This window comes from Phyllobates terribilis, unplaced genomic scaffold, assembly GCF_046119375.1.
Source record: "Phyllobates terribilis strain yellow unplaced genomic scaffold, ASM4611937v1 Scaffold_1__5_contigs__length_1240528914, whole genome shotgun sequence".
Lineage (NCBI taxonomy): Eukaryota > Metazoa > Chordata > Amphibia > Anura > Dendrobatidae > Phyllobates > Phyllobates terribilis.
The window spans coordinates 1,239,463,994-1,239,488,958 of NW_027362761.1; the positions used below are offsets into that span (position 1 = coordinate 1,239,463,994).

Consider the following 24,965-nt stretch of genomic DNA (forward strand, 5'->3'; position numbering starts at 1 on the left):
AACACTAACAGTGATCCACAGGGAGAAACACTAACAGTGATCCACAGGGATCAAGACTAACAGTGATCCACAGGGAGAAACACTAACAGATCCAAGGATAGAAACACTGACAGTGATCCACAGGGAGAAACACTAACAGATCCAAGGATAGAAACACTAACAGTGATCCACAGAGAGAAACACTAACAGTGATCTACAGGGAGAAACACTAACAGTGATCCACAGGGATCAAGACTAACAGTGATCCACAGGGAGAAACACTAACAGATCCAAGGATAGAAACACTGACAGTGATCCACAGGGAGAAACACTAACAGATCCAAGGATAGAAACACTAACAGTGATCCACAGGGAGAAACACTAACAGTGATCTACAGGGAGAAACACTAATAGTGATCCACAGGGATCAAGACTAACAGTGATCCAGAGGCAGAAACACTAACAGATCCAAGGATAGAAACACTGACAGTGATCCACAGGGAGAAACACTAACAGATCCAAGGATAGAAACACTAACAGTGATCCACAGAGAGAAACACTGACAGTGATCCACAGGGAGAAACACTAACACTGATCCAGAGGCAGAAACACTAACAGATCCAAGGATAGAAACACTGACAGTGATCCACAGAGAGAAACACTGACAGTGATCCACAGAGAGAAACACTGACAGTGATCCACAGGGAGAAACACTAACAGCGATCCACAGGGAGAAACACTAACAGTGATCCACAGGGAGAAACACTGACCGTGATCCACAGGGAGAAACACTGACAGTGATCCACAGGCAGAAACACTATCAGTGATCCAGAGGGAGAAACACTAACAGTGATCCACAGGGAGAAACACTGACAGTGATCCACAGGGAGAAACACTGACAGTGATCCACAGGGAGAAACACTGACAGTGATCCACAGGCTGAAACACTGACAGTGATCCACAGGCTGAAACACTGACAGTGATCCACAGGCTGAAACACTAACAGTGATCCACAGAGAGAAACACTAACAGTGATCCACAGGCAGAAACACTGACAGTGATCCACAGGCAGAAACACTGACAGTGATCCACAGGGAGAAACACTGACAGTGATCCACAGGGAGAAACACTGACAGTGATCCACAGGGAGAAACACTAACAGTGATCCAGAGGGAGAAACACTAACAGTGATCCATAGGCAGAAACACTAACAGTGATCCACAGAGAGAAACACTGACCGTGATCCACAGGGAGAAACACTGACAGTGATCCACAGGCAGAAACACTAACAGTGATCCAGAGGGAGAAACACTAACAGTGATCCACAGGGAGAAACACTGACAGTGATCCACATGGAGAAACACTGACAGTGATCCACAGGGAGAAACACTGACAGTGATCCACAGGCTGAAACACTGACAGTGATCCACAGGCTGAAACACTGACAGTGATCCACAGGCTGAAACACTAACAGTGATCCACAGAGAGAAACACTAACAGTGATCCACAGGCAGAAACACTGACAGTGATCCACAGGGAGAAACACTGACAGTGATCCACAGGGAGAAACACTGACAGTGATCCACAGGGAGAAACACTAACAGTGATCCAGAGGGAGAAACACTAACAGTGATCCACAGGCAGAAACACTAACAGTGATCCACAGAGAGAAACACTAACAGTGATCCAGAGGGAGAAACACTAACAGTGATCCACAGGCAGAAACACTAACAGTGATCCACAGGCAGAAACACTAACAGTGATCCACAGGGAGAAACACTAACAGTGATCCACAGGGAGAAACACTGACAGTGATCCACAGGGAGAAACACTGACAGTGATCCACAGGCAGAAACACTAACAGTGATCCACAGGCAGAAACACTAACAGTGATCCACAGGGAGAAACACTAACAGTGATCCACAGGGAGAAACACTAACAGTGATCCACAGGGAGAAACACTAACAGTGATCCACAGAGAGAAACACTGACAGTGATCCACAGGGAGAAACACTGACAGTGATCCACAGGCAGAAACACTAACAGTGATCCACAGGCAGAAACACTAACAGTGATCCACAGGCAGAAACACTAACAGTGATCCACAGGGAGAAACACTAACAGTGATCCACAGGGAGAAACACTAACAGTGATCCACAGGCAGAAACACTAACAGTGATCCACAGGGAGAAACACTAACAGTGATCCACAGGGGGAAACACTGACAGTGATCCACAGGGAGAAACACTAACAGTGATCCACAGGGAGAAACACTGACAGTGATCCACAGGGAGAAACACTAACAGTGATCCACAGGCAGAAACACTAACAGTGATCCACAGGCTGAAACACTGACAGTGATCCACAGGGAGAAACACTAACAGTGATCCACAGGGGGAAACACTAACAGTGATCCACAGGGAGAAACACTGACAGTGATCCACAGGGAGAAACACTAACAGTGATCCACAGGCTGCTCTGTTGTCTATTAAGGAATGTTTTCAGCCTGACCTTTGACCTGCAGTGTAACATTGTAGCCCGGGGGTCTTACCCGCCCCTGCGGAGACTGACCCCTACCCTGCAGGGTGACCCCATGGATCAGCCTGGCCTTTCTGTTTTCCAGGCACCCTTTCCCCCGTAAGTTCAGCCGGTGCAGCCAGCAGCAGTTGCGCGGTTACTTCCAGAAGGGCGGCGGTATGTGCCTGTTCAACCTGCCGGACACCAAGGACCTGGTGATGGCCAAGAAGTGCGGGAACGGCTTCCTGGAGGAGGGGGAGCAGTGCGACTGCGGAGAGCCCGAGGTACTGCATGCTGGGGGTCTCACCTCTCTGTGGGGGGTCTCGCCTGTCTGTAGGGGGTCTCACCTGTCTGTGGGGGGTCTCACCCGTCTGTGGGGGGTCTCTCCCGTCTGTAGGGGGTCTCACCCGTCTGTAGGGGGTCTCACCCGTCTGTGGAGTGGTCTCGCCTGTCTGTAGGGGGTCTCACCTGTCTGTGGGGGGTCTCACCTGTATGTGGGGGGTCTCGCCTGTCTGTGGAGGAACTCACCCTTCTGTAAGGGTCTCACCTGTCTGTAGGGGTCTCACCATTCTGTAGGGGGTCCCTCCCTTCTGTAGGGGGTCTCGCCCTTCTGTATGGGGTCTTGCCTACTTGTAGAGGGTCCCTCCCTTCTGCAGGCGGTGTCACCCTTCTGCCGGGGGTCTCTCCCTTCTGCAAGGGGTCTCTCCCTTCTGTATGGGGTCTCGCCTATCTGTAGGGGGTCTCACCCTTCTGTAGGGGGGTCTCACCCTTCTGCAGGGGGTCTCTCCTTTCTGTAGGTGGTCTTTCCCTTCTGTAGGGGGTCTCACCCTTCTGTAGGGGGTCTCACCCTTCTGCAGGGGGTCTCTCCCTTCTGTAAGGGGACTCATCTTTCTGTAGGGGGACTCATCTTTCTGTAGGGGGTCTCTCCTTTCTGTAGGGGGTCTCTCCTTTCTGTAGGGGGTCTCACTCTTCTGTAGGGGGTCTCTCCCCTCTGTAGGAGTCTTACCTTATCACAAGCTAATACAATATGTCTCCTGCAGGAATGTACCAATCCGTGCTGCAACGCCAGGGACTGCACCTTGAAGGAGGGCGCTCAGTGCGCCCACGGAGACTGCTGCCAGGACTGCAAGGTGCCAGAACACAGACCTCATGTATCGGCGCCGCCGCGCACCACCGCCTGTGATATGGCGGTTAAAGCTGCCGATAGATCCTATACACCGCCATATCAGCTAAACGATTATTCTCTTTTTATCAATAGTTAAAATCTGCCGGGACCCTCTGTCGTGAGAAGTCGGGGGCTTGTGATCTGCCTGAATTCTGCCGAGGAGACAACGCCTTCTGCCCGGCCAATGTGTACATGCTGGACGGATCCCCCTGTGCCTACGGCGAGGCGTACTGTATGACCGGCATGTGCCTGACACACGGACAGCAATGTGTGCACCTCTGGGGGGCCGGTATGTAAGAAGGAACGCCGGAGACACTGATCCTGAGCTACATCCTGTATTATACTCCAGAGCTGCACTCACTATTCTGCTGGTGCAGTCACTGTGTACATACATTACATTACTGATCCTGAGTTACCTCCTGTATTATACTCCAGAGCTGCACTCACTGTTCTGCTGGTGCAGTCACTGTGTACATATATTACATTACTGATCCTGAGTTACATCCTGTATTATACTCCAGAGCTGCACTCACTATTCTGCTGGTGCAGTCACTGTGTACATACATTACATTACTGATCCTGAGTTACATCCTGTATTATACTCCAGAGCTGCACTCACTATTCTGCTGGTGGAGTCACTGTGTACATACATTACATTACTGATCCTGAGTTACATCCTGTATTATACTCCAGAGCTGCACTCACTATTCTGCTGGTGCAGTCACTGTGTACATACATTACATTACTGATCCTGAGTTACCTCCTGTATTATACCCCAGAGCTGCACTCACTATTCTGCTGGTGCAGTCACTGTGTACATACATTACATTACTGATCCTGAGTTACATCCTGTATTATACTCCAGAGCTGCACTCACTATTCTGCTGGTGCAGTCACTGTGTACATACATTACATTACTGATCCTGAGTTACATCCTGTATTATACTCCAGAGCTGCGCTCACTATTCTGCTGGTGCAGTCACTGTGTGCATACATTACATTACTGATCCTGAGTTACATCCTGTATTATACTCCAGAGCTGCACTCACTATTCTGCTGGTGCAGTCACTGTGTACATACATTACATTACTGACCCTGAGTTACATCCTGTATTATACTCCAGAGCTGCACTCACTATTCTGCTGGTGCAGTCACTGTGTACATACATTACATTACTGATCCTGAGTTACATCCTGTATTATACTCCAGAGCTGCACTCACTATTCTGCTGGTGCAGTCACTGTGTACATACATTACATTACTGATCCTGAGTTACCTCCTGTATTATACTCCAGAGCTGCACTCACTATTCTGCTGGTGCAGTCACTGTATACATACATTACATTACTGATCCTGAGATACATCCTGTATTATACTCCAGAGCTGCACTCACTATTCTGCTGGTGCAGTCACTGTATACATACATTACATTACTGATCCTGAGATACATCCTGTATTATACTCCAGAGCTGCACTCACTATTCTGCTGGTGCAGTCACTGTGTACATACATTACATTACTGATCCTGAGTTATCTCCTGTATTATACTCCAGAGCTGCACTCACTATTCTGCTGGTGCAGTCACTGTGTACATACATTACATTACTGATCCTGAGTTACATCCTGTATTATACTCCAGAGCTGCACTCACTATTCTGCTGGTGCAGTCACTGTGTACATACATTACTGATCCTGAGTTACATCCTGTATTATACCCCAGAGCTGCACTCACTATTCTGCTGGTGCAGTCACTGTGTACATACATTACATTACTGATCCTGAGATACATCCTGTATTATACTCCAGAGCTGCACTCACTATTCTGCTGGTGCAGTCACTGTGTACATACATTACATTACTGATCCTGAGTTATCTCCTGTATTATACTCCAGAGCTGCACTCACTATTCTGCTGGTGCAGGCACTGTGTACATACATTACATTACTGATCCTGAGTTACCTCCTGTATTATACTCCAGAGCTGCACTCACTGTTCTGCTGGTGCAGTCACTGTGTATATACATTACATTACTGATCCTGAGTTATCTCCTGTATTATACTCCAGAGCTGCACTCACTATTCTGCTGGTGCAGGCACTGTGTACATACATTACATTACTGATCCTGAGTTACCTCCTGTATTATACTCCAGAGCTGCACTCACTGTTCTGCTGGTGCAGTCACTGTGTACTGATTCGGGGTTACCTCCTGTGCTTCGCTCCTGTGATTGGACGCCTGTAGGCTCCTGCTCTCGGCTTTGGGGTCCTGGGTCCTGTTGGGTCGAGGTCGTACAGTCCTCAGCTGGTCCATCTCAGGATCGGGGGCTGTGACCCCGATGTCTCCTCCTCCGGCCTCAGGTTTCTCACCTCCGCCATGGGGGAACATGAGTCAGTGGTTGATGCTCCATCTTGATCTTCTCCCGGTTCCTCCGCAGGCGCGCGGCCGGCACAGGACATCTGCTTCATTGACGTCAACAAGGCCGGAGACAAATACGGAAACTGCGGAAAAGACCCCCAGGGAAAGTTCATCAGGTGTAAACCCAAGTGAGTGATCCGTAATAACGAGCCCCCAGGAGACACGGTGCACCCATAGCCCCCTCGTCACACCACTCCGGGTGCAGCCATGGAGTCCACCGGCCCCAGGGGCCCCTACAACCTCTGTAGATTGATGCCCTAGGGGAATACTCCGCCATGGGGGGAGACCATAGGGGAAGGAGCATCGAATCTACAGAGAAGGGGAAAGCGAGGAGCAGTAGAGACTACAGACGATGGCGGAGGAATCGTGCCGTAGTGTGATGAGACAGAAGGGTTGTCAGAGGGTCGGCCATGGTCCTCAGGCCGGATCAGGAAAGTGTTTCAGTCGTCAGATTTGCCTGATCGATACGATTTTTGAAGGTTTTTTCATTAGTGGAAATTGGAGCAAAACCCATAAATTCCTCTTTGTTTTTTTGTTACAGAGACGCCAAGTGTGGAAAAATCCAGTGTGAGAGCAGCGCCCGGCGTCCCAAAGACGAGAACACCGTGTCCATGGACACCACCATCCAGATCAACGGGCACGAGGTGAAGTGTCGCGGCACACACTCCTACTCCGTGCAGGAGGAAGAGGGAGACTCCTCCGACCCCGGGCTGGTGATGACGGGCACCAAGTGTGGGGATGGCATGGTGAGTCCACCAGTACGTGGTGGTCGCTGACCTCCATCGGGATCGTGTCTACACTGTGCACATTGTTGTTCTGCTGGCTCCTGGCGTTCATATGGGCACCTCATGTACCTCGAGAAGGGCTGGCACCAGGACAAGTCGTTGGTGGTGGCAGTGAGATGGCTGCGTCATGTGGATGTGACTCTTGTACAGTTCCCATGCATGGTGGCGGGACTCCCTAAGGGCAGCGCCATCTTCACCAGGTTAATGTTCGGCCAGGAATGATCTGAGGATCCAGGTGATGACTTCTCTCCAGATCCCAGATCTCAGGCAATCAATCATCTGTGGGATCAGCTCCATTCATACATCTCCACGATTGGATTAATTCCCATGGGAGCTGAGGATCCGGCAGTTGAAGCCCCCCAACCTTGAGCGTCTTTTCCCTCGGGGTCTCCTGGAGGCCTCATACCCTCGATTTGATTGGTCTCTTCTTTCTTTCGGATCTTCTTTTCAGTTGACGTGAACGTTTTATATTCCTGGTGGTACCTTACGCTTTTTTCCTTTCTGGGCACAGTAGACCCCCCGTATGACGACCCTCTCGCCTCTCCTTCTAGGTGTGTAAGGATCGCCAGTGCCAGAACGCCTCCTTCTTCGAATGGGATAAATGTATAGCACGATGCAATGGGCACGGGGTGAGTCCTCTGAAAATACGAACATCTACAAAAAAAAAAAAGTGACCAAATGCAAAGAAGCCATAACCAGTACCAAACGCAAAAGCTGAAAACGAGTCTGGACCTAACACTTCTCACAGCTGAGGGTTTGTTACTGACTGGTTCTTCACCCTTGTCTAGGTGTGCAACAGTAAAGGAAACTGCCATTGTAACGCAGGCTGGGGCCCCCCATACTGTGAAGCATCTGGTGATGGGGGAAGCATTGACAGTGGGCCCGTCTCCGACGACTGTGAGTTACTTCATGTGTTGTCTCAGTTCTGCTTCATTATCTTCCATCATTAATATCAGGAGCCACCACCGAGGTGGAGACCGTGTCCGACTAGACCGAAGTCCGCTCTCCTGCATGAGATTAATGTGACATTTTATGTTTCCATCGACAGTCCAGGAAGGTCTCATCGTCTTCCTGCTCCTCCTCTTCCTCGTCATCCTTCCTCTCATCGGATTTGGGATGTGTTATTGGTACAGAAAACCGGATTCTCAACTGAAGAAATGGGTCAACAAGAGCAGAGCGAAGTGCAGGTGAGCGGATGTGAATGACGTCATCGACGTATCCTCACCATCCATAGAAGTACAAGTCTCCCCATGATAGACCTCTCTAGGTGCAGGAGCCATGTCCTAACTACATTTGGGTTTTCAGAACCAATGGGATTCTGGCACATGGAGGACTGGTGCCCAACTGTTCTTGACTCTAGCAGTTGGTCGTCAATGTGACCAGATCTTATGGTGTTGGTGACTCAGTGGTCGTAGAGTTTTCTCTTGGAGAAGCTCCTTGTCCTCTCGCTGTTTTCTTCACGTAGGACAGTTCTCCGCAGGGTTCTCATTTCTCGTTTCTGCAGCGGGAGCTCTGACATCTGACACGTGTCCTCGGCCTCAATAAATCTTTTTTTACATATTTACTATGAGCTTTCTCCATAGTTGTCTTGTCATTTTACAGAATGCGGACAGGTCATCGCCAGCAGCCGGGTAGAGGACACTCCAGCACCATCTTCACCCGGCGCAGTTTTCCACCTCCAGCAACACAGAAGGTAACATTGAAATGCTCCATTACTTATGGAGGTCGACCTGAGCACAGCCCGGGTTTGGGATAAACTGAGTCTCTTAGGATTACCTTATGATGCCATCAATCCATTTTCCTCTTCGTGTCACCGCCTGTCCACTTTTTGAGTTTACTTGATCTTTCGCTCTCCCTACACAGAGTTCATGGTCTGCTTTCCATGGGAAAAGTGGGACCTCGCAGGTCAACTCTCAGCCGGTCAACATTGTTCGTCCACTGGTGCCTCCAAGCGTCCAAACGCCCAAGACCAGCATACAGCTGAAACCATCCAGACCTCCTCCACCAGTCAAGTCTTCTCCACTTGTACAGGCCAAGCAGGACAGCCAGCACGCCAAGCTCCTGCCGCCTAAGAAGCCACTGCCCTCGTGTCCTGCCCGGACCCCACAGGTAACGCTGTCAAGCGCAAAGCTTCTGGAAAAAATGACAGTATAATGTGACTTGTTTTCTTTATTTTTTTGAAGCTGAACCCTCCCCGAAAGCCTCTTCCCGGGAACCCAGTCCAGAAGGAATGTTTTCTGGTGAAGACACCGGTGAAACCTCCTCTGACCAACTCCGCCATGCAGATGAAAGCCTCGCACTGGTAGGTGATTGGTGCTACTATGGAAGGTCTTCACCACATGGACGTATCTCCTGATCGTTCCACCACCATATCTGTTTTATTAACATTAAAAGTTACAGATGTGACAGAAAAAGTTCCTAAAACTGACTCCTGTTTCTTTCTTCCTGAAGGCCAAAGCCTGGAAGTAGAGTTCAAGCGACAGCTGCGGCCTTTCTCCAAAAACAATGACGTAGTCAGCAATCCAAGAGCGGGAAACAAAGCCAGGAACTAGGAGACACGCCATCCTGACACCAGCAGCACGATGAGGATGAGAAGACCCTAAAACTGCTGAGATTTCCATGCTGAGATCATAGGTGATCATGCTGGACACCAAGCGAGTCTTCATGGAGGAACGTCCATGGTCTTCTCAGATATATGTGGAATATCACCTACACTCCTCCGGTGATGCTCTACTGGACCTGGTCTCAGCGTGAAGAAGACTTTCATTGCCTTTGTGGACCAAATATTAAGACTTTTTTTTTCAGTGCCTTATAAAATTATCATATGCAAAAATATTGAGGTGTTTACGGAAAGCCCAAAAAATAATGTTATCTCATCCGTCAGCCACGTGGAACCAGAGCACCTCTCCCATGACGGCCCACCTCCTGGTTTGACTCTCCCGATGTCTTCTCGCATGGACCTATGATGACGTCCATCACGGCGGGACTTTATGTCCATGGATTGAGTGTTCGTTTCATGAGAAGAAGATGAAGGAAGTGTAGAAACGAATTCCTTCCCATATGGCCCCCGTTATAATAGCCTGCAACGATTGGGAATCCAGGTGACACTCCACCCATGCACCTACGTAGAGACCTTCTCTTGGACCGTACATTGAGGTGGGGTCTGTCTTAGTGCGGACCACCTCTACCATGTGTACACATATACAACCACCCGTGGAGGCTCGACATGGGACATGTGCTCAGTCATACCTTGTATTCTGACCAGGGATCGGCAGTCGGGGGACTCGCTTATATACTGTATATTATATACTGTACAAGTTTACATCGTCCTCTGCTCCCATAGGAAATACGAATAGTGCAATATGGGCAGTATACTATATACTCGTATTAGCTGGTGCTGATATCCTGGCTCGTCACATGGTCCTGCCGGTAATTTACAGTGTTCCCTGGTAGTAGATGTAACTGCAGCTATCCGGGAATGCTGGGAGTTGTAGTTTTAGCACAGATTGCCTACCAGTGCTTCCTCATTTTCCAGAAATTCTATGGTTACAATTTAGACTGATTTGGTACTTTCATGTCTCCTCTCTGCTGCCTTCTCCCTCTGCGGAGTGACGAGGTTCCCCTTTATATGATATACGAGACATTTCTACATCCACATTTTTACTATTTAAAGTGTCCCTTTAATCTATTTATTCGCTATGGGAATCACTAGTCAGCCTATAGGCAGATTGACTGATGAAGTAATTTCCAGGGCGTACGGTGCCTTAATACCAGGCTGATGGAAGATATATAGAAAGCAAGGTATATATTGCATAGCTTAACACACCATATGGTGGTTATTTCCTGTGTTTAACGACCACTTAAAAGTATGGGGTACGGCCATGGGGTCCGCACTGATGCCAGATTATACAACTATGAATACTCCTCTTCTTGATCATATAGCTTCTCTCTTCATTGACCCCAGGCTGCCGTGCCAGGACAGCCTGACAGGTGCCCACCCCTATACTGCTGAATGTTTACAAGGCTCTCTGCCCCTGAGCCCACTCCTCTTAGGATGAGCTGATCATTGTATTTAATTCTGTGGTACAGAAAATAGTTGTTTTTAATAAAATACTTTTTTTTACAGATAATTTGCCTTAATTGTGGTTCATTGGGTTGAAATGAACATGTAACTGTTTAGAGACCCAGCAGATACTTTGTATATAGCAGCAGATACAGGCCTGGGCTGGCAGTGTGGCCATTGATTTGTGGCTAGAGAAATCATATACATTTTGTGAGAACAGGAGCGCGGTTATGATCCGGATGATCTTATGCAATGAACTATTCTCTACACCTCTATGTTGCACATTGTATATTATATCTTACATTTCCTGCTCCTGGAACACTCCCTGACTCCCTGACCGAGTTCCCCAGGTTGATGCTGAGACAGAGGAGTCTGAAGGAAATACAGAGGGGTCTGGAGAAGACAGAGATGTGTGGAGGACACAGAAGACGTGAGGGAGACGGAGACGTCTGGAGGACACAGAAGACGTGAGGGAGACGGAGGAGGTTGCAACAGCCAAACTTTGCTGCAATGGTGAGAGCAGCAACAGGATACAAGGTAGTTATACTGCATCAGCCAGGTCTCTCCCAGGCAAAGACTTCACAGCAGATGGGGAATCCAAGATGTGCTCTCACCAGTTACTGATGATGGGGGCGACAGGCAGTCACCAGATACTGATGATGGGGGCGATGGGCGGTCACCAGATACTGATGATGGCGGCGATTGGCGGTCACCAGATACTGATGATGGGGGCGATTGGCGGTCACCAGTTACTGATGATGGGGGCGACAGGCGGTCAACAGATACTGATGATGGGGGCGATGGGCGGTCACCAGATACTGATGATGGAGGTGACGGGCAGTCACCAGATACCGATGATAGAGGTGACGGGCGTTCACCAGATACTGATGATGGAGGTGACGGGCAGTCACCAGATACCGATGATAGAGGTGACGGGCCTTCACCAGATACTGATGATGGAGGAGACGGGCGATCACCAGATACTGATGATGGAGGTGTCAGGCGGTCACCAGATACTGATGATGGGGGTGATGGGCGGTCACCAGATACTGATGATGGAGAAGACGGGCGGTCACCAGATACTGATGATGGAGGTGTCGGGCGGTCACCAGATACTGATGATGGGGGTGATGGGTGGTCACCAGATACTGATGATAGAGGTGACAGGCGTTCACCAGATACTGATGATGGAGGTGTCGGGCGGTCACCAGATACTGATGATGGGGGTGATGGGCGGTCACCAGATACTGATGATGGAGGTGACAGGCGTTCACCAGATACTGATGATGGGGGTGATGGGCGGTCACCAGATACTGATGATGGAGGTGACGGGCGTTCACCAGATACTGATGATGGGGGTGATGGGCGGTCACCTGTTAAATAATACCTCTTTTGGCTTTGGGTCGTCTTGCTGCAGGACCCTCGTTCTCCTGAGATTCAGCTCATGGACAGACATCTGACATTGTTCTTTTAGAATTTTCTGGTATAATTCAGAATTCGTTCTTCTACCACTGATGGCGCCGTCCACCCAGACCCTGATACCAGCACCGTATGTCACAGATGTCGGAGGTTTTATGCTGTAATGCAGTTTTTCTTTCCCCAAACACAAAAAGCTGAATCCAAAAATCTCTATGTTAGTCTCATCCCGTTCACAATACATTGTTCCTGTACCCCTTCGGGTTTGTCCAGGTGATCTTTAGCAAACTGTGATGTTCTTTTTGGAGAGCGGTGTGATTCTCCTCGCCATCCTGCCATGCAGACCATTGTTGTTCAGTGTCTTCTGATGGTGGACTCATGATCATTAACAATAGGTAACGTGACAGAGGCCTTTAGTTGCTCAGAGGTGACCTTGGGTTCCTTTGTGACCTCATGGACTATTATACGCCTTGCTCTTCAAATAATATATTTGTTGGTGGACCACGCCTGGGGAGGGTAACAATGAGGGGTTGGCTGTCAAATTTTAGCCTGTGGACAATCACCCAGCATGGGCTAAAAAGTTGCAGATGGCCCATCTTTAAACTGCTCACCTCTGACTGCTGCATAAGAGCAGCAGAAATAACAGAGTTAAAAATATATATATAAAAAATGTGTCTGGTGTTGTGTTCCCATGGGGATCACACACATGTGCAATCTCAGATATATTATTGGTCTGTTTGCAAGATCATTTAGTGGGATCAATGATTTGTCTAGTTTATTCTGCATTACTTGTGGGTGGTGCAGAGTGGTTCACTGATATAAGACCATAATAACCTTATAATATGCAACCCAAATACAAAGCTGGTAGTCTACTACACCAAACTCTCCACGGAGCAGACTCAATACATCAGACTCCACAAAGAAACATCTTCACTAAAGAGCTGACATTTACTACATAAATATGAACAGAATCATGTTTACTGCTTAGATACAGAACCAAGCTTACTGCATAGATACTGGAACAAAACCAGAAATATACATAAATACAAGAACAAAACCAGTTTGCTACATAGAAAAAGCAACAGAACCAAGCTTACTACATAGATAGGGGAACAGAAACAGCTAATCATATAGATACAGAACAGAGCTTACTACATAGATAGGGGAACAGAACCAGCGTACTACATGGATATGGGAACAGAACCGAGCTTACTACATAGATATGGGAAACAGAACCAGCTTTCTACATAGATACGGAGCAGAACCAGCTTTCTACATACAGCAGGTGAAATAAGTATTGAACATGCAACCTATTTTCTAAGTAAATATATTTCTAAAGGTGGTATTGACATGAAATTCTCACCAGATGCCGGTAACAACCCATCTAATCCACACAGGAAAATAAATTACTATAGATGTCCAGAAATTAAGTTATGTGTAATAATGAGAAATGACACACTGAAAAAGTATTGAACACATTGAAGAAAGAGCAGAGCAAAAGGCCCTGGAAAGTCCTGACACCCACTGAGATTTATCAGTAACTAGAAAGCAATCCTGCCACTTAGCGACAAATAAGATCAGCTGGTTCAACTGATGGCCAAAAAAAAGGAATCTCATTACCAAGGTGCCACACAAGAAACATCTCATGATGGGTAACACCAGTGAGCTGCCTCAAGACCTTCACAACCTTATTGTTGCAAAACATCCTGATGGCATTGGTTACAGAATAATTTCTAAACTACTAAATGTTCCTGTGAGCAATCATGAGGACATAATCTGGAAGTGGAAAGAACATACTTTCCCCATAAACCTGTCCTGACCAGGTGCTCCCCGCAAGATTTCACTATAAACAGGCCACGACCAGGTGCTCCCCGCAAGATTTCACCATAAACCGACCACGACCAGGTGCTCCCCGCAAGATTTCACCATAAACCGACCACGACCAAGTGCTCCCTGCAAGATTTCACCATAAACCGACCACGACCAGGTGCTCCCTGCAAGATTTCACCATAAACCGACCACGACCAGGTGCTCCCTGCAAGATTTCACCATAAACCGACCACGACCAGGTGCTCCCTGCAAGAATTCACCATAAACCGACCACGACCAGGTGCTCCCTGCAAGATTTCACCATAAACCGACCACGACCAGGTGCTCCCCGCAAGATTTCGCCATAAACCGGCCACGACCAGGTGCTCCCTGCAAGATTTCACCATAAACCGGCCACGACCAGGTGCTCCCTGCAAGATTTCACCATAAACCGACCACGACCAGGTGCTCCCTGCAAGATTTCACCATAAACCGACCACGACCAGGTGCTCCCGGCAAGATTTCATCATAAAACGACCACGACCAGGTGCTCCCTGCAAGATTTCACCATAAACCGACCACGACTAGGTGCTCCCTGCAAGAATTCACCATAAACCGACCACGACCAGGTGCTCCCTGCAAGATTTCACCATAAACCGACCACGACCAGGTGCTCCCCGCAAGATTTCACCATAAACCGGCCACGACCAGGTGCTCCCCGCAAGATTTCACCATAAACCGGCCACGACCAGGTGCTCCCTGCAAGATTTCACCATAAACCGACCACGACCAGGTGCTCCCTGCAAGATTTCACCATAAACCGGCCACGACCAGGTGCTCCCGGCAAGATTTCATCATAAAACGACCACGACCAGGTGCTCCCTGCAAGATTTCACCATAAACCGACCACGACCAGGTGCTCCCTGCAAGATTTCACCATAAACCGACCACGACCAGGTGCTCCCCGCAAGATTTCACCATAAACCGGCCACGACCAGGTGCTCCCCGCAAGAATTCACCATAAACCGACCACGACCAGGTGCTCCCTGCAAGATTTCACCATAAACCGACCACGACCAGGTGCTCCCCGCAAGATTTCACCATAAACCGACCACGACCAGGTGCTCCCCGCAAGATTTCACCATAAACCGGCCACGACCAGGTGCTCCCCGCAAGAATTCACCATAAACCGACCACGACCAGGTGCTCCCCGCAAGATTTCACCATAAACCGACCACGACCAGGTGCTCCCCGCAAGATTTCACCATAAACCGGCCACGACCAGGTGCTCCCTGCAAGATTTCACCATAAACTGACCACGACCAGATGCTCCCTGCAAGATTTCACCATAAACCGACCACGACCAGGTGCTCCCTGCAAGATTTCACCATAAACCGGCCACGACCAGGTGCTCCCTGCAAGATTTCACCATAAACCGACCACAACCAGGTGCTCCCTGCAAGATTTCACCATAAACCGACCACGACCAGGTGCTCCCTGCAAGATTTCACCATAAACCGACCACGACCAGGTGCTCCCTGCAAGATTTCACCATAAACCGACCACGACCAGGTGCTCCCTGCAAGAATTCACCATAAACCGACCACGACCAGGTGCTCCCTGCAAGATTTCACCATAAACCGACCACGACCAGGTGCTCCCCGCAAGATTTCGCCATAAACCGGCCACGACCAGGTGCTCCCTGCAAGATTTCACCATAAACCGGCCACGACCAGGTGCTCCCTGCAAGATTTCACCATAAACCGACCACGACCAGGTGCTCCCTGCAAGATTTCACCATAAACCGACCACGACCAGGTGCTCCCGGCAAGATTTCATCATAAAACGACCACGACCAGGTGCTCCCTGCAAGATTTCACCATAAACCGACCACGACTAGGTGCTCCCTGCAAGAATTCACCATAAACCGACCACGACCAGGTGCTCCCTGCAAGATTTCACCATAAACCGACCACGACCAGGTGCTCCCCGCAAGATTTCACCATAAACCGGCCACGACCAGGTGCTCCCCGCAAGATTTCACCATAAACCGGCCACGACCAGGTGCTCCCTGCAAGATTTCACCATAAACCGACCACGACCAGGTGCTCCCTGCAAGATTTCACCATAAACCGGCCACGACCAGGTGCTCCCGGCAAGATTTCATCATAAAACGACCACGACCAGGTGCTCCCTGCAAGATTTCACCATAAACCGACCACGACCAGGTGCTCCCTGCAAGATTTCACCATAAACCGACCACGACCAGGTGCTCCCCGCAAGATTTCACCATAAACCGACCACGACCAGGTGCTCCCCGCAAGATTTCACCATAAACCGGCCACGACCAGGTGCTCCCCGCAAGAATTCACCATAAACCGACCACGACCAGGTGCTCCCTGCAAGATTTCACCATAAACCGACCACGACCAGGTGCTCCCCGCAAGATTTCACCATAAACCGACCACGACCAGGTGCTCCCCGCAAGATTTCACCATAAACCGGCCACGACCAGGTGCTCCCCGCAAGAATTCACCATAAACCGACCACGACCAGGTGCTCCCCGCAAGATTTCACCATAAACCGACCACGACCAGGTGCTCCCCGCAAGATTTCACCATAAACCGGCCACGACCAGGTGCTCCCTGCAAGATTTCACCATAAACCGACCACGACCAGGTGCTCCCTGCAAGATTTCACCATAAACCGACCACGACCAGGTGCTCCCTGCAAGATTTCACCATAAACCGGCCACGACCAGGTGCTCCCTGCAGAATTTCACCATAAACCGACCACAACCAGGTGCTCCCTGCAAGAATTCATCATAAACCGACCACGACCAGGTGCTCCCTGCAAGATTTCACCATAAACCGACCACGACCAGGTGCTCCTCGCAAGATTTCACCATAAACCGACCACGACCAGGTGCTCCCTGCAAGATTTCACCATAAACCGACCACGACTAGGTGCTCCCTGCAAGAATTCACCATAAACCGACCACGACCAGGTGCTCCCTACAAGATTTCACCATAAACCGACCACGACCAGGTGCTCCCCGCAAGATTTCACCATAAACCGGCCACGACCAGGTGCTCCCCGCAAGATTTCACCATAAACCGGCCACGACCAGGTGCTCCCTGCAAGATTTCACCATAAACCGACCACGACCAGGTGCTCCCTGCAAGATTTCACCATAAACCGGCCACGACCAGGTGCTCCCGGCAAGATTTCATCATAAAACGACCACGACCAGGTGCTCCCTGCAAGATTTCACCATAAACCGACCACGACCAGGTGCTCCCTGCAAGATTTCACCATAAACCGACCACGACCAGGTGCTCCCCGCAAGATTTCACCATAAACCGACCACGACCAGGTGCTCCCCGCAAGATTTCACCATAAACTGGCCACGACCAGGTGCTCCCCGCAAGAATTCACCATAAACCGACCACGACCAGGTGCTCCCTGCAAGATTTCACCATAAACCGACCACGACCAGGTGCTCCCCGCAAGATTTCACCATAAACCGACCACGACCAGGTGCTCCCCGCAAGATTTCACCATAAACCGGCCACGACCAGGTGCTCCCCGCAAGAATTCACCATAAACCGACCACGACCAGGTGCTCCCCGCAAGATTTCACCATAAACCGACCACGACCAGGTGCTCCCCGCAAGATTTCACCATAAACCGGCCACGACCAGGTGCTCCCTGCAAGATTTCACCATAAACCGACCACGACCAGATGCTCCCTGCAAGATTTCACCATAAACCGACCACGACCAGGTGCTCCCTGCAAGATTTCACCATAAACCGGCCACGACCAGGTGCTCCCTGCAAGATTTCACCATAAACCGACCACGACCAGGTGCTCCCTGCAAGAATTCATCATAAACCGACCACGACCAGATGCTCCCTGCAAGATTTCACCATAAACCGACCACGACCAGGTGCTCCTCGCAAGATTTCACCATAAACCGACCACGACCAGATGCTCCCCGCAAGAATTCACCATAAACCGACCACGACCAGGTGCTCCTGGCAAGATTTCACCATAAACCGACCACGACCAGGTGCTCCCTGCAAGATTTCACCATAAACCGACCACGACCAGGTGCTCCCTGCAAGATTTCAGACTGAGGAGTGAAATGAGTTATCAGAAGAGTTCTCCAAGAGCCAAGGAGCCACCAATGGAGAGAAAGACCTGGAGTCAGCAGGTGCAATCGTTTCAAAGAAAACAATAAGTAATGCACTCACCCTCCATGGCCTGTATACACGATGACCACACAACCTCCATGGCCTGTATACACGATGACCACACAACCTCCATGGCCTGTATACACGATGACCACACAACCTCCATGGCCTGCATGCACACTCACCACCCAACCTCCATGGCCTGTATACACGATGACCACACAACCTCCATGGCCTGCATGCACACTCACCACTCAACCTCCATGGCCTGTATGGAAGCTCACCACACAACCTCCATGGCCTGTATGCACGCTCACCACACAACCTCCATGGCCTGTATGCACGCTCACCACAGAACCTCCATGGCCTGTATGCACAATCACCACACAACCTCCATGGCCTGTATGCACGCTGACCACGCAACCTCCATGGCCTGTATGCACGCTCACCACACAACCTCCATGGCCTGTATGCACGCTCACCACACAACCTCCATGGCCTGTATGCACGCTCACCACACAACCTCCATGAACTGTATGCACGCTCACCACACAAACTCCATGGCCTGTATGCACGCTCACCACGCAACCTCCATGACCTGTATGCACGCTCACCACGCAACCTCCATGACCTGTATACACGCTCACCACGCAACCTCCATAGCCTGTATGCACGCTCACCACGCAACCTCCATGGCCTGTATGCACACTCACCACGCAACCTCCATGGCCTGTATGCACGCTCACCACACAACCTCCATGGCCTGTATGCACGCTCACCACACAACCTCCATAGCCTGTATGCACGCTCACCACACAACCTCCATGACCTGTATGTACGCTCACCACACAACCTCCATAGCCTGTATGCACGCTCACCACACAACCTCCATGGCCTGTATGAATGCTCACCACACAACCTCCATGGCCTGTATGCACGCTCACCACACAACCTCCATAGCCTGTATGCACGCTCACCACACAACCTCCATGGCCTGTATGCACGCTCACCACACAACCTCCATAGCCTGTATGCACGCTCACCACACAACCTCCATGGCCTGTATGAACGCTCACCACACAACCTCCATGACCTGTATGCACGCTCACCACACAACCTCCATAGCCTGTATGCACGCTCACCACACAACCTCCATGGCCTGTATGGACGCTCACCACACAACCTCCATGGCCTGTATGCACACTCACCACACAACCTCAATGACCTGTATTCACGCTCACCACGCAACCTCCATGACCTGTATGCACGCTCACCACGCAACCTCCATGACCTGTATGCACGCTCACCACACAACCTCCATGACCTGTATGCACGCTCACCACACAACCTCCATGGCCTGTATGAACGCTCACCACACAACCTCCATGGCCTGTATGCACGCTCACCACACAACCTCCATGACCTGTATGCACGCTCACCACACAACCTGAGTTCTGCAATAGATTCAGCAATAAAGGTGCGGTAGCAGCAGGGAAGGGGGAGGAGGCCGGGGAACAACTAGCTAAATTAACAGGGGTGAAATAGATCATTTCTCGGTCTCCAAAAATGACGTGATGGGCCAGTTTAGTAAGCTGGCCATTGGCAAAGCAGCAGGGCCTGACGGTCTCAGTCCACGTGTCCTCAGAGTGTGTGCAAATGAGTTGTGTACTGTCTTCCAGCATCTCTTTAACCAGAGCTTACAATCAAAGAGAGTACCAGTGCTATGGAAGGCTTCCTGCCTGGTGCCGGTTCCCAAGACTACCTTCCCGGCTTCCCCGGGGGACTATAGACCGGTGGCCTTAACATCGCATGCGATGAAGTCCTTGGAGAGAATAGTAGTTGCTCACTTGTGTCCGAGGGTGATGGCGCATACTGATGCTCTTCAGTTTGCGTACCGGCAGGGACTGGGGGTGGACGATGCTGTAGCGTCTCTGCTACAAACAGTACATTCCCTTTTGGACAATGATGGAACCACAGTGCGTGCTTTGTTCTTTGATTTCTCTAGTGCGTTCAACACATTACAGCCACTCTTACTGCGTGGAAAGTTGATTAAAATGGCGGTGGATGAGGGACTTGTGAATTGGATAATTGACTACCTGTCGGATAGGCCACAGTTTGTTAGGTGGGGGACGGCTACATCAGATAGTGTACTGAGCAGTGTCGGAGCCCCGCAGGGAACAGTGCTGTCGCCATTCCTCTTTACATTGTACACAGCTGACTTTCAGTATAAATCAGACCGTTGTCACCTCCAGAAGTACTCGGATGACTCTGTGATAGTTGGCGGTATTGGGAAGGACCAGGATGAAGAGGAATATAGAAGGGTGGTTGCGGACTTTGTAGCATGGTGCCAGGCTAACCATCTAGAACTAAATGTTAAGAAAACCAGGGAGTTGGTGATGAGCTATGGAAGGTGCAAGAAGGTATGCCTACCTGTTACCATTGACGGTCAGGATGTGGAGATGGTGGACAGTTTCAAATATTTGGGGGTTTACCTGGATAGCAAGCTAGACTGGAAGTGCCACATGGAGAAGGTCTACAAGAAGGGGATGAGTAGATTGTACTTCCTAAGGAAGTTAAGGTCTTTTAATGTGTGTGGCAAAATGCTTGAGGTGTTCTACCAATCCATTGTGGCTAGTGCCACCTTTGCGGCAATAATTTGCTGGGGTAACAGTGTGCGTGTTGCTGACGCCAACAAGCTCAACAAACTTATCAAGAAGGCTAGCGCGACGGTGGGCCTACCGCTTGGGACTTTTGAAGAGGTGGTAGAGGATAGGATTAAGAAGAAGTGCAAAGCTATAATGGGCAACAACACACACCCACTTTATGAACTGTTTGCGAAACAGAAGAGCACATTCAGCAATCGCCTAATACAACTAAGGTGTAAAAAGGAAAAATACAGGAGATCGTTTGTTCCAACAGCTATGGGGGTGTTTAACAAATGTCTGAAAAGCAATGTCTAAAGCATTCCAAATGTTATGTTATCATATGTGTCATGTTCGAGATCTGTGTTCTGCTGCTGTGATACCGCAATTTCCTCCGGGATAAATAAAGTATATCTTATCTTATCTAACCTCCATGACCTGTATGGACGCTCACCACACAACCTCCATGGCCTGTATGGACGCTCACCACACAACCTCCATGGCCTGTATGCAAACTCACCACACAACCTCCATGACCTGTATGCACGCTCACCACACAACCTCCATGACCTGTATGCACGCTCACCACACAACCTCCATGGCCTGTATGCACACTCACCACACAACCTCCATGGCCTGTATGCACACTCACCACACAACCTCCATGGCCTGTATGCACGCTCACCACTCAGCCTCCATGACCTGTATGCACGCTCCTCACACAACCTCCATGGCCTGTATGCACGCTCACCACGCAACCTCCATGGCCTGTATGCACGCTCACCACGCAACCTCCATGGCCTGTATGCACGCTCACCACACAACCTCCATGACCTGTATGCACGCTCACCACGCAACCTCCATGGCCTGTATGCACGCTCACCACACAACTTCCATGACCTGTACGCACGCTCACCACACAACCTCCATGACCTGTATGCACGCTCACCACACAACCTCCATGGCCTGTATGCACGCTTACCACGCAACCTCCATGGCCTGTATGCACGCTCATCACACAACCTCCATGGCCTGTATGCACGCTCACCACGCAACCTCCATGGCCTGTATGCACGCTCACCACACAATCTCCATGGCCTGTATGCACGCTCACCACACAACCTCCATGACCTGTATGCATGCTCACCACGCAACCTCCATGGCCTGTATGCACGCTCACCACGCAACCTGACTTGTATGCAGACTCATCCCATTAGACTACATTGCTGAATGAAAAGCATGTTCAAACACGTTAACACTTTGCTCAACCACATATAGACAAGCTTGTGAAATACTGGGCGAATATATTCTGGTCAGGGGAGACCAAAATTTAACTCATTTAATGCCATAATACACACTATGTTTGGAGGCCAAAAGGCACTGCACATCACCCCAAAACACCATACCGACAGTAAAGTGTAGAGGTGGCAACATCAAGGTGTGGAGCTGTTTTTTAGCATACGGCACTGGCAAACTTCATATGATTGAAGGAAGAATGAATGAACAAATGTACCGAGACATTCTTGATCAAAACCTGCCGCCATCTACCAGGATGTTGAAGATGAAACGAAGGTGGACATTTCAGCAAGACAATGATCCCAAACACACAACCGAGGAAACTCTCAACTGGTTTCAGAGACAGAAAATAAAGCTGCTAGAATGGCCGAGCCGATCACCGGACCTGAATCCTACAGAGAATGTATGGAAGGAACTAAAGCTCAGAGATCATAGAAGGAGCCACGGGAGCGTCAGGATGTGAAGAATATTTGTGTGGAAGAATGGGCCAAAATCACAGCTGAGCAATGCCTGCGACTAGTTTCTCCATACAGGGGATGCGTCAGTCAAGAAAACACACTTGGTCAGACCTTGCAGCCCTCTGGCGCCCCCTTATCCTGCTGGTCAAATACGGTATTGACCGAGGATAAGCACGGGCGCAGCTGCTCTAATTTATGTCGACTATTGCGGCACGTGATGTGACAGGACGTATATATACCACCAGTTCCTTCCAGGAATGTATATATACCTCCGACCAGCCACCCTCAAACCACAATATCACATAAATACTGGTATACTGCCACCACCGATCGCTTAACAGGTGGATCGGGTACCCGCTAGGTAACGTGAATTAGCGGGTGAGGAACGTGTTTGCTCGACATAGGACAAGAAGAACGAAGCTGGTAAATAATAATGATTTACTCCCGAAAGTTGGCAGTGTTTACAAAAGATATACAAGATATTATAAAAGAGACAATTTACATATATGCATAAAACAGTTATTAAAATAAAAGGGGTAAATAATAGCAAAACCTGCGCCACGAGGTGATGGTCTCAGATTCTGTGGGGGGGACGGCTCCCCGGAAATTAGATGTGATTCTTCCACGCAGCGAGGTGTGCATGCATCTGACGTCCCTGGCAAGAATGACTTAAAAATGTCCGTTCTGGTTTTTAGTAAGGGGCCAAAACATTGGGAGACACCCCTGTTGTTTACCTCACATGGGGGCTCGGTTTTGTGAACCCACCCAGCTGCAGAAGACATAAAAATCCTTCAGATTTCATATCTTGGTATGGGGGAGTCCCACATCCAAGATGGAGACATCATGTTTGCCGTCATCACTATTCATGAAGATGGATATCAAATATGATATCTCTATGTCGCTCAGAAGCTCAGAACCCATTTCCTGGGCTTCCGGTGGTCTCCCAGCCACGAAAACCACACCATCACAATTGGAAAAAGGTGAACATCTCAAAAATGTGGTCCCTGTGTTTGTGACCATCATGTGCATTATTAAAATCGACATTAAACGTTTGTACAGATAGACAATAGGATTTTTGGAGGGAATTTCCAGTTTACCAGAAGGCTTGCTCTGGGCTGAGGCTTTATGGCGCTCATAAAAATTCCTGGTTTTTGGAAGTACGAGTGAGTACTATGTAGCTTCTTCCAAATGAGCATGGGGTGGAGATTTTAGACATCTCTCATTTTTTAAACTAGGACAAAAATACATTTTGCCTGACAGCGTCTTGAGGCTTCATCACCAATAAAGGCTTTTGAACGAAGTTTTAAATAAGTTTCAGTAAGCGTGTAAGAAGTGTGTTCAGTAAGAACCATTCTTACTATATAGACACGGAAAGAGAACCGAGGTTACTACATAGATATGGGAACAAAACCAATCTAAGTACATTGATACAGGAACAGAACCTGATGTCAGTAAGAAATGATTGTGGCTTGAAAATTACATTATCCTCATAGTTTTAAGTTCTTCATCACACAGCATGTTGTGACCGCTACGGCGATATGGGCTGAAACTTAAATATGTTTTTTAATCTTTTGGGTCTATGTTCCCCAATAGCAATTATGGGGCTGTAGTACATATCCCTGGGTCCGGCAGTTATCATGTGACTCTTCTGTATACCAGTGGAGGGCGCTGCATTCTGATTGCTGCTCTGCAGCCTGCTCACTTTTATAGCTGTACATTTCTGTTTATAACGTGCTGCGCCGCCTCCGTCCTCTAGGAGTCGCCAGTGGATACATTTAGAAAAATCTGCAGAATAGGAAATGTCCTAACAAGTCTCAACAAGTTCTTGCAGTTATCAGCCCTAACCTTCAAAAATCCCAAAAGACCCAAGTCCCCGGGTGAATCTGCGGGGGTGTCTGTCCTGTCCGTCTCCTCAGTGTACTTACTTCAGTATATTTCCGTTTTTGTTCAGAATACATGGATTCCATCGTTGTTCTTCTCCAGGAGCGGCTGCTTGTGTTGTGTAAGCCCCCTGGGCCCGGGCCACCGGATGTCACACAGACTGACCGAGGTGGGGACCGGCGTAAAACATGGGGGTGCAGCAGTGGAGAGATTTTAGTCCTATGGGCCCCGGTGCAAAATGTGGACCTGGGATCCACCACCATGTTGGTCAGATGGACCTCATGGCTTATTCCTGTAATGTCCCCTGTCATTTCTGTAATAATGTCTCTCATCCTGGGCCCCTT

General features: G+C 49.4%; 2 protein-coding genes across 4 annotated transcripts in view; one reads left to right on the forward strand and one right to left on the reverse strand.

Moving 5' to 3' along the window:
* Positions 1 to 10,989, forward strand: part of LOC141164970 (disintegrin and metalloproteinase domain-containing protein 33-like) — a 283,969-nt gene extending 272,980 nt beyond the window's left edge. Inside the window, exons 12-23 of the mRNA XM_073650628.1 lie at positions 2,603 to 2,780; positions 3,537 to 3,626; positions 3,755 to 3,950; positions 6,094 to 6,202; positions 6,616 to 6,820; positions 7,411 to 7,488; positions 7,648 to 7,756; positions 7,908 to 8,046; positions 8,462 to 8,552; positions 8,723 to 8,968; positions 9,043 to 9,161; positions 9,311 to 10,989. Of these exons, the coding sequence (XP_073506729.1) occupies positions 2,603 to 2,780; positions 3,537 to 3,626; positions 3,755 to 3,950; positions 6,094 to 6,202; positions 6,616 to 6,820; positions 7,411 to 7,488; positions 7,648 to 7,756; positions 7,908 to 8,046; positions 8,462 to 8,552; positions 8,723 to 8,968; positions 9,043 to 9,161; positions 9,311 to 9,368 (1,618 nt within the window). The 3' untranslated portion in view covers positions 9,369 to 10,989. The remainder of the gene's footprint in view (positions 1 to 2,602; positions 2,781 to 3,536; positions 3,627 to 3,754; positions 3,951 to 6,093; positions 6,203 to 6,615; positions 6,821 to 7,410; positions 7,489 to 7,647; positions 7,757 to 7,907; positions 8,047 to 8,461; positions 8,553 to 8,722; positions 8,969 to 9,042; positions 9,162 to 9,310) is intronic.
* Positions 1 to 24,965, reverse strand: part of LOC141164978 (uncharacterized) — a 575,086-nt gene that overhangs the window by 402,839 nt on the left and 147,282 nt on the right. The window lies entirely within an intron of this gene.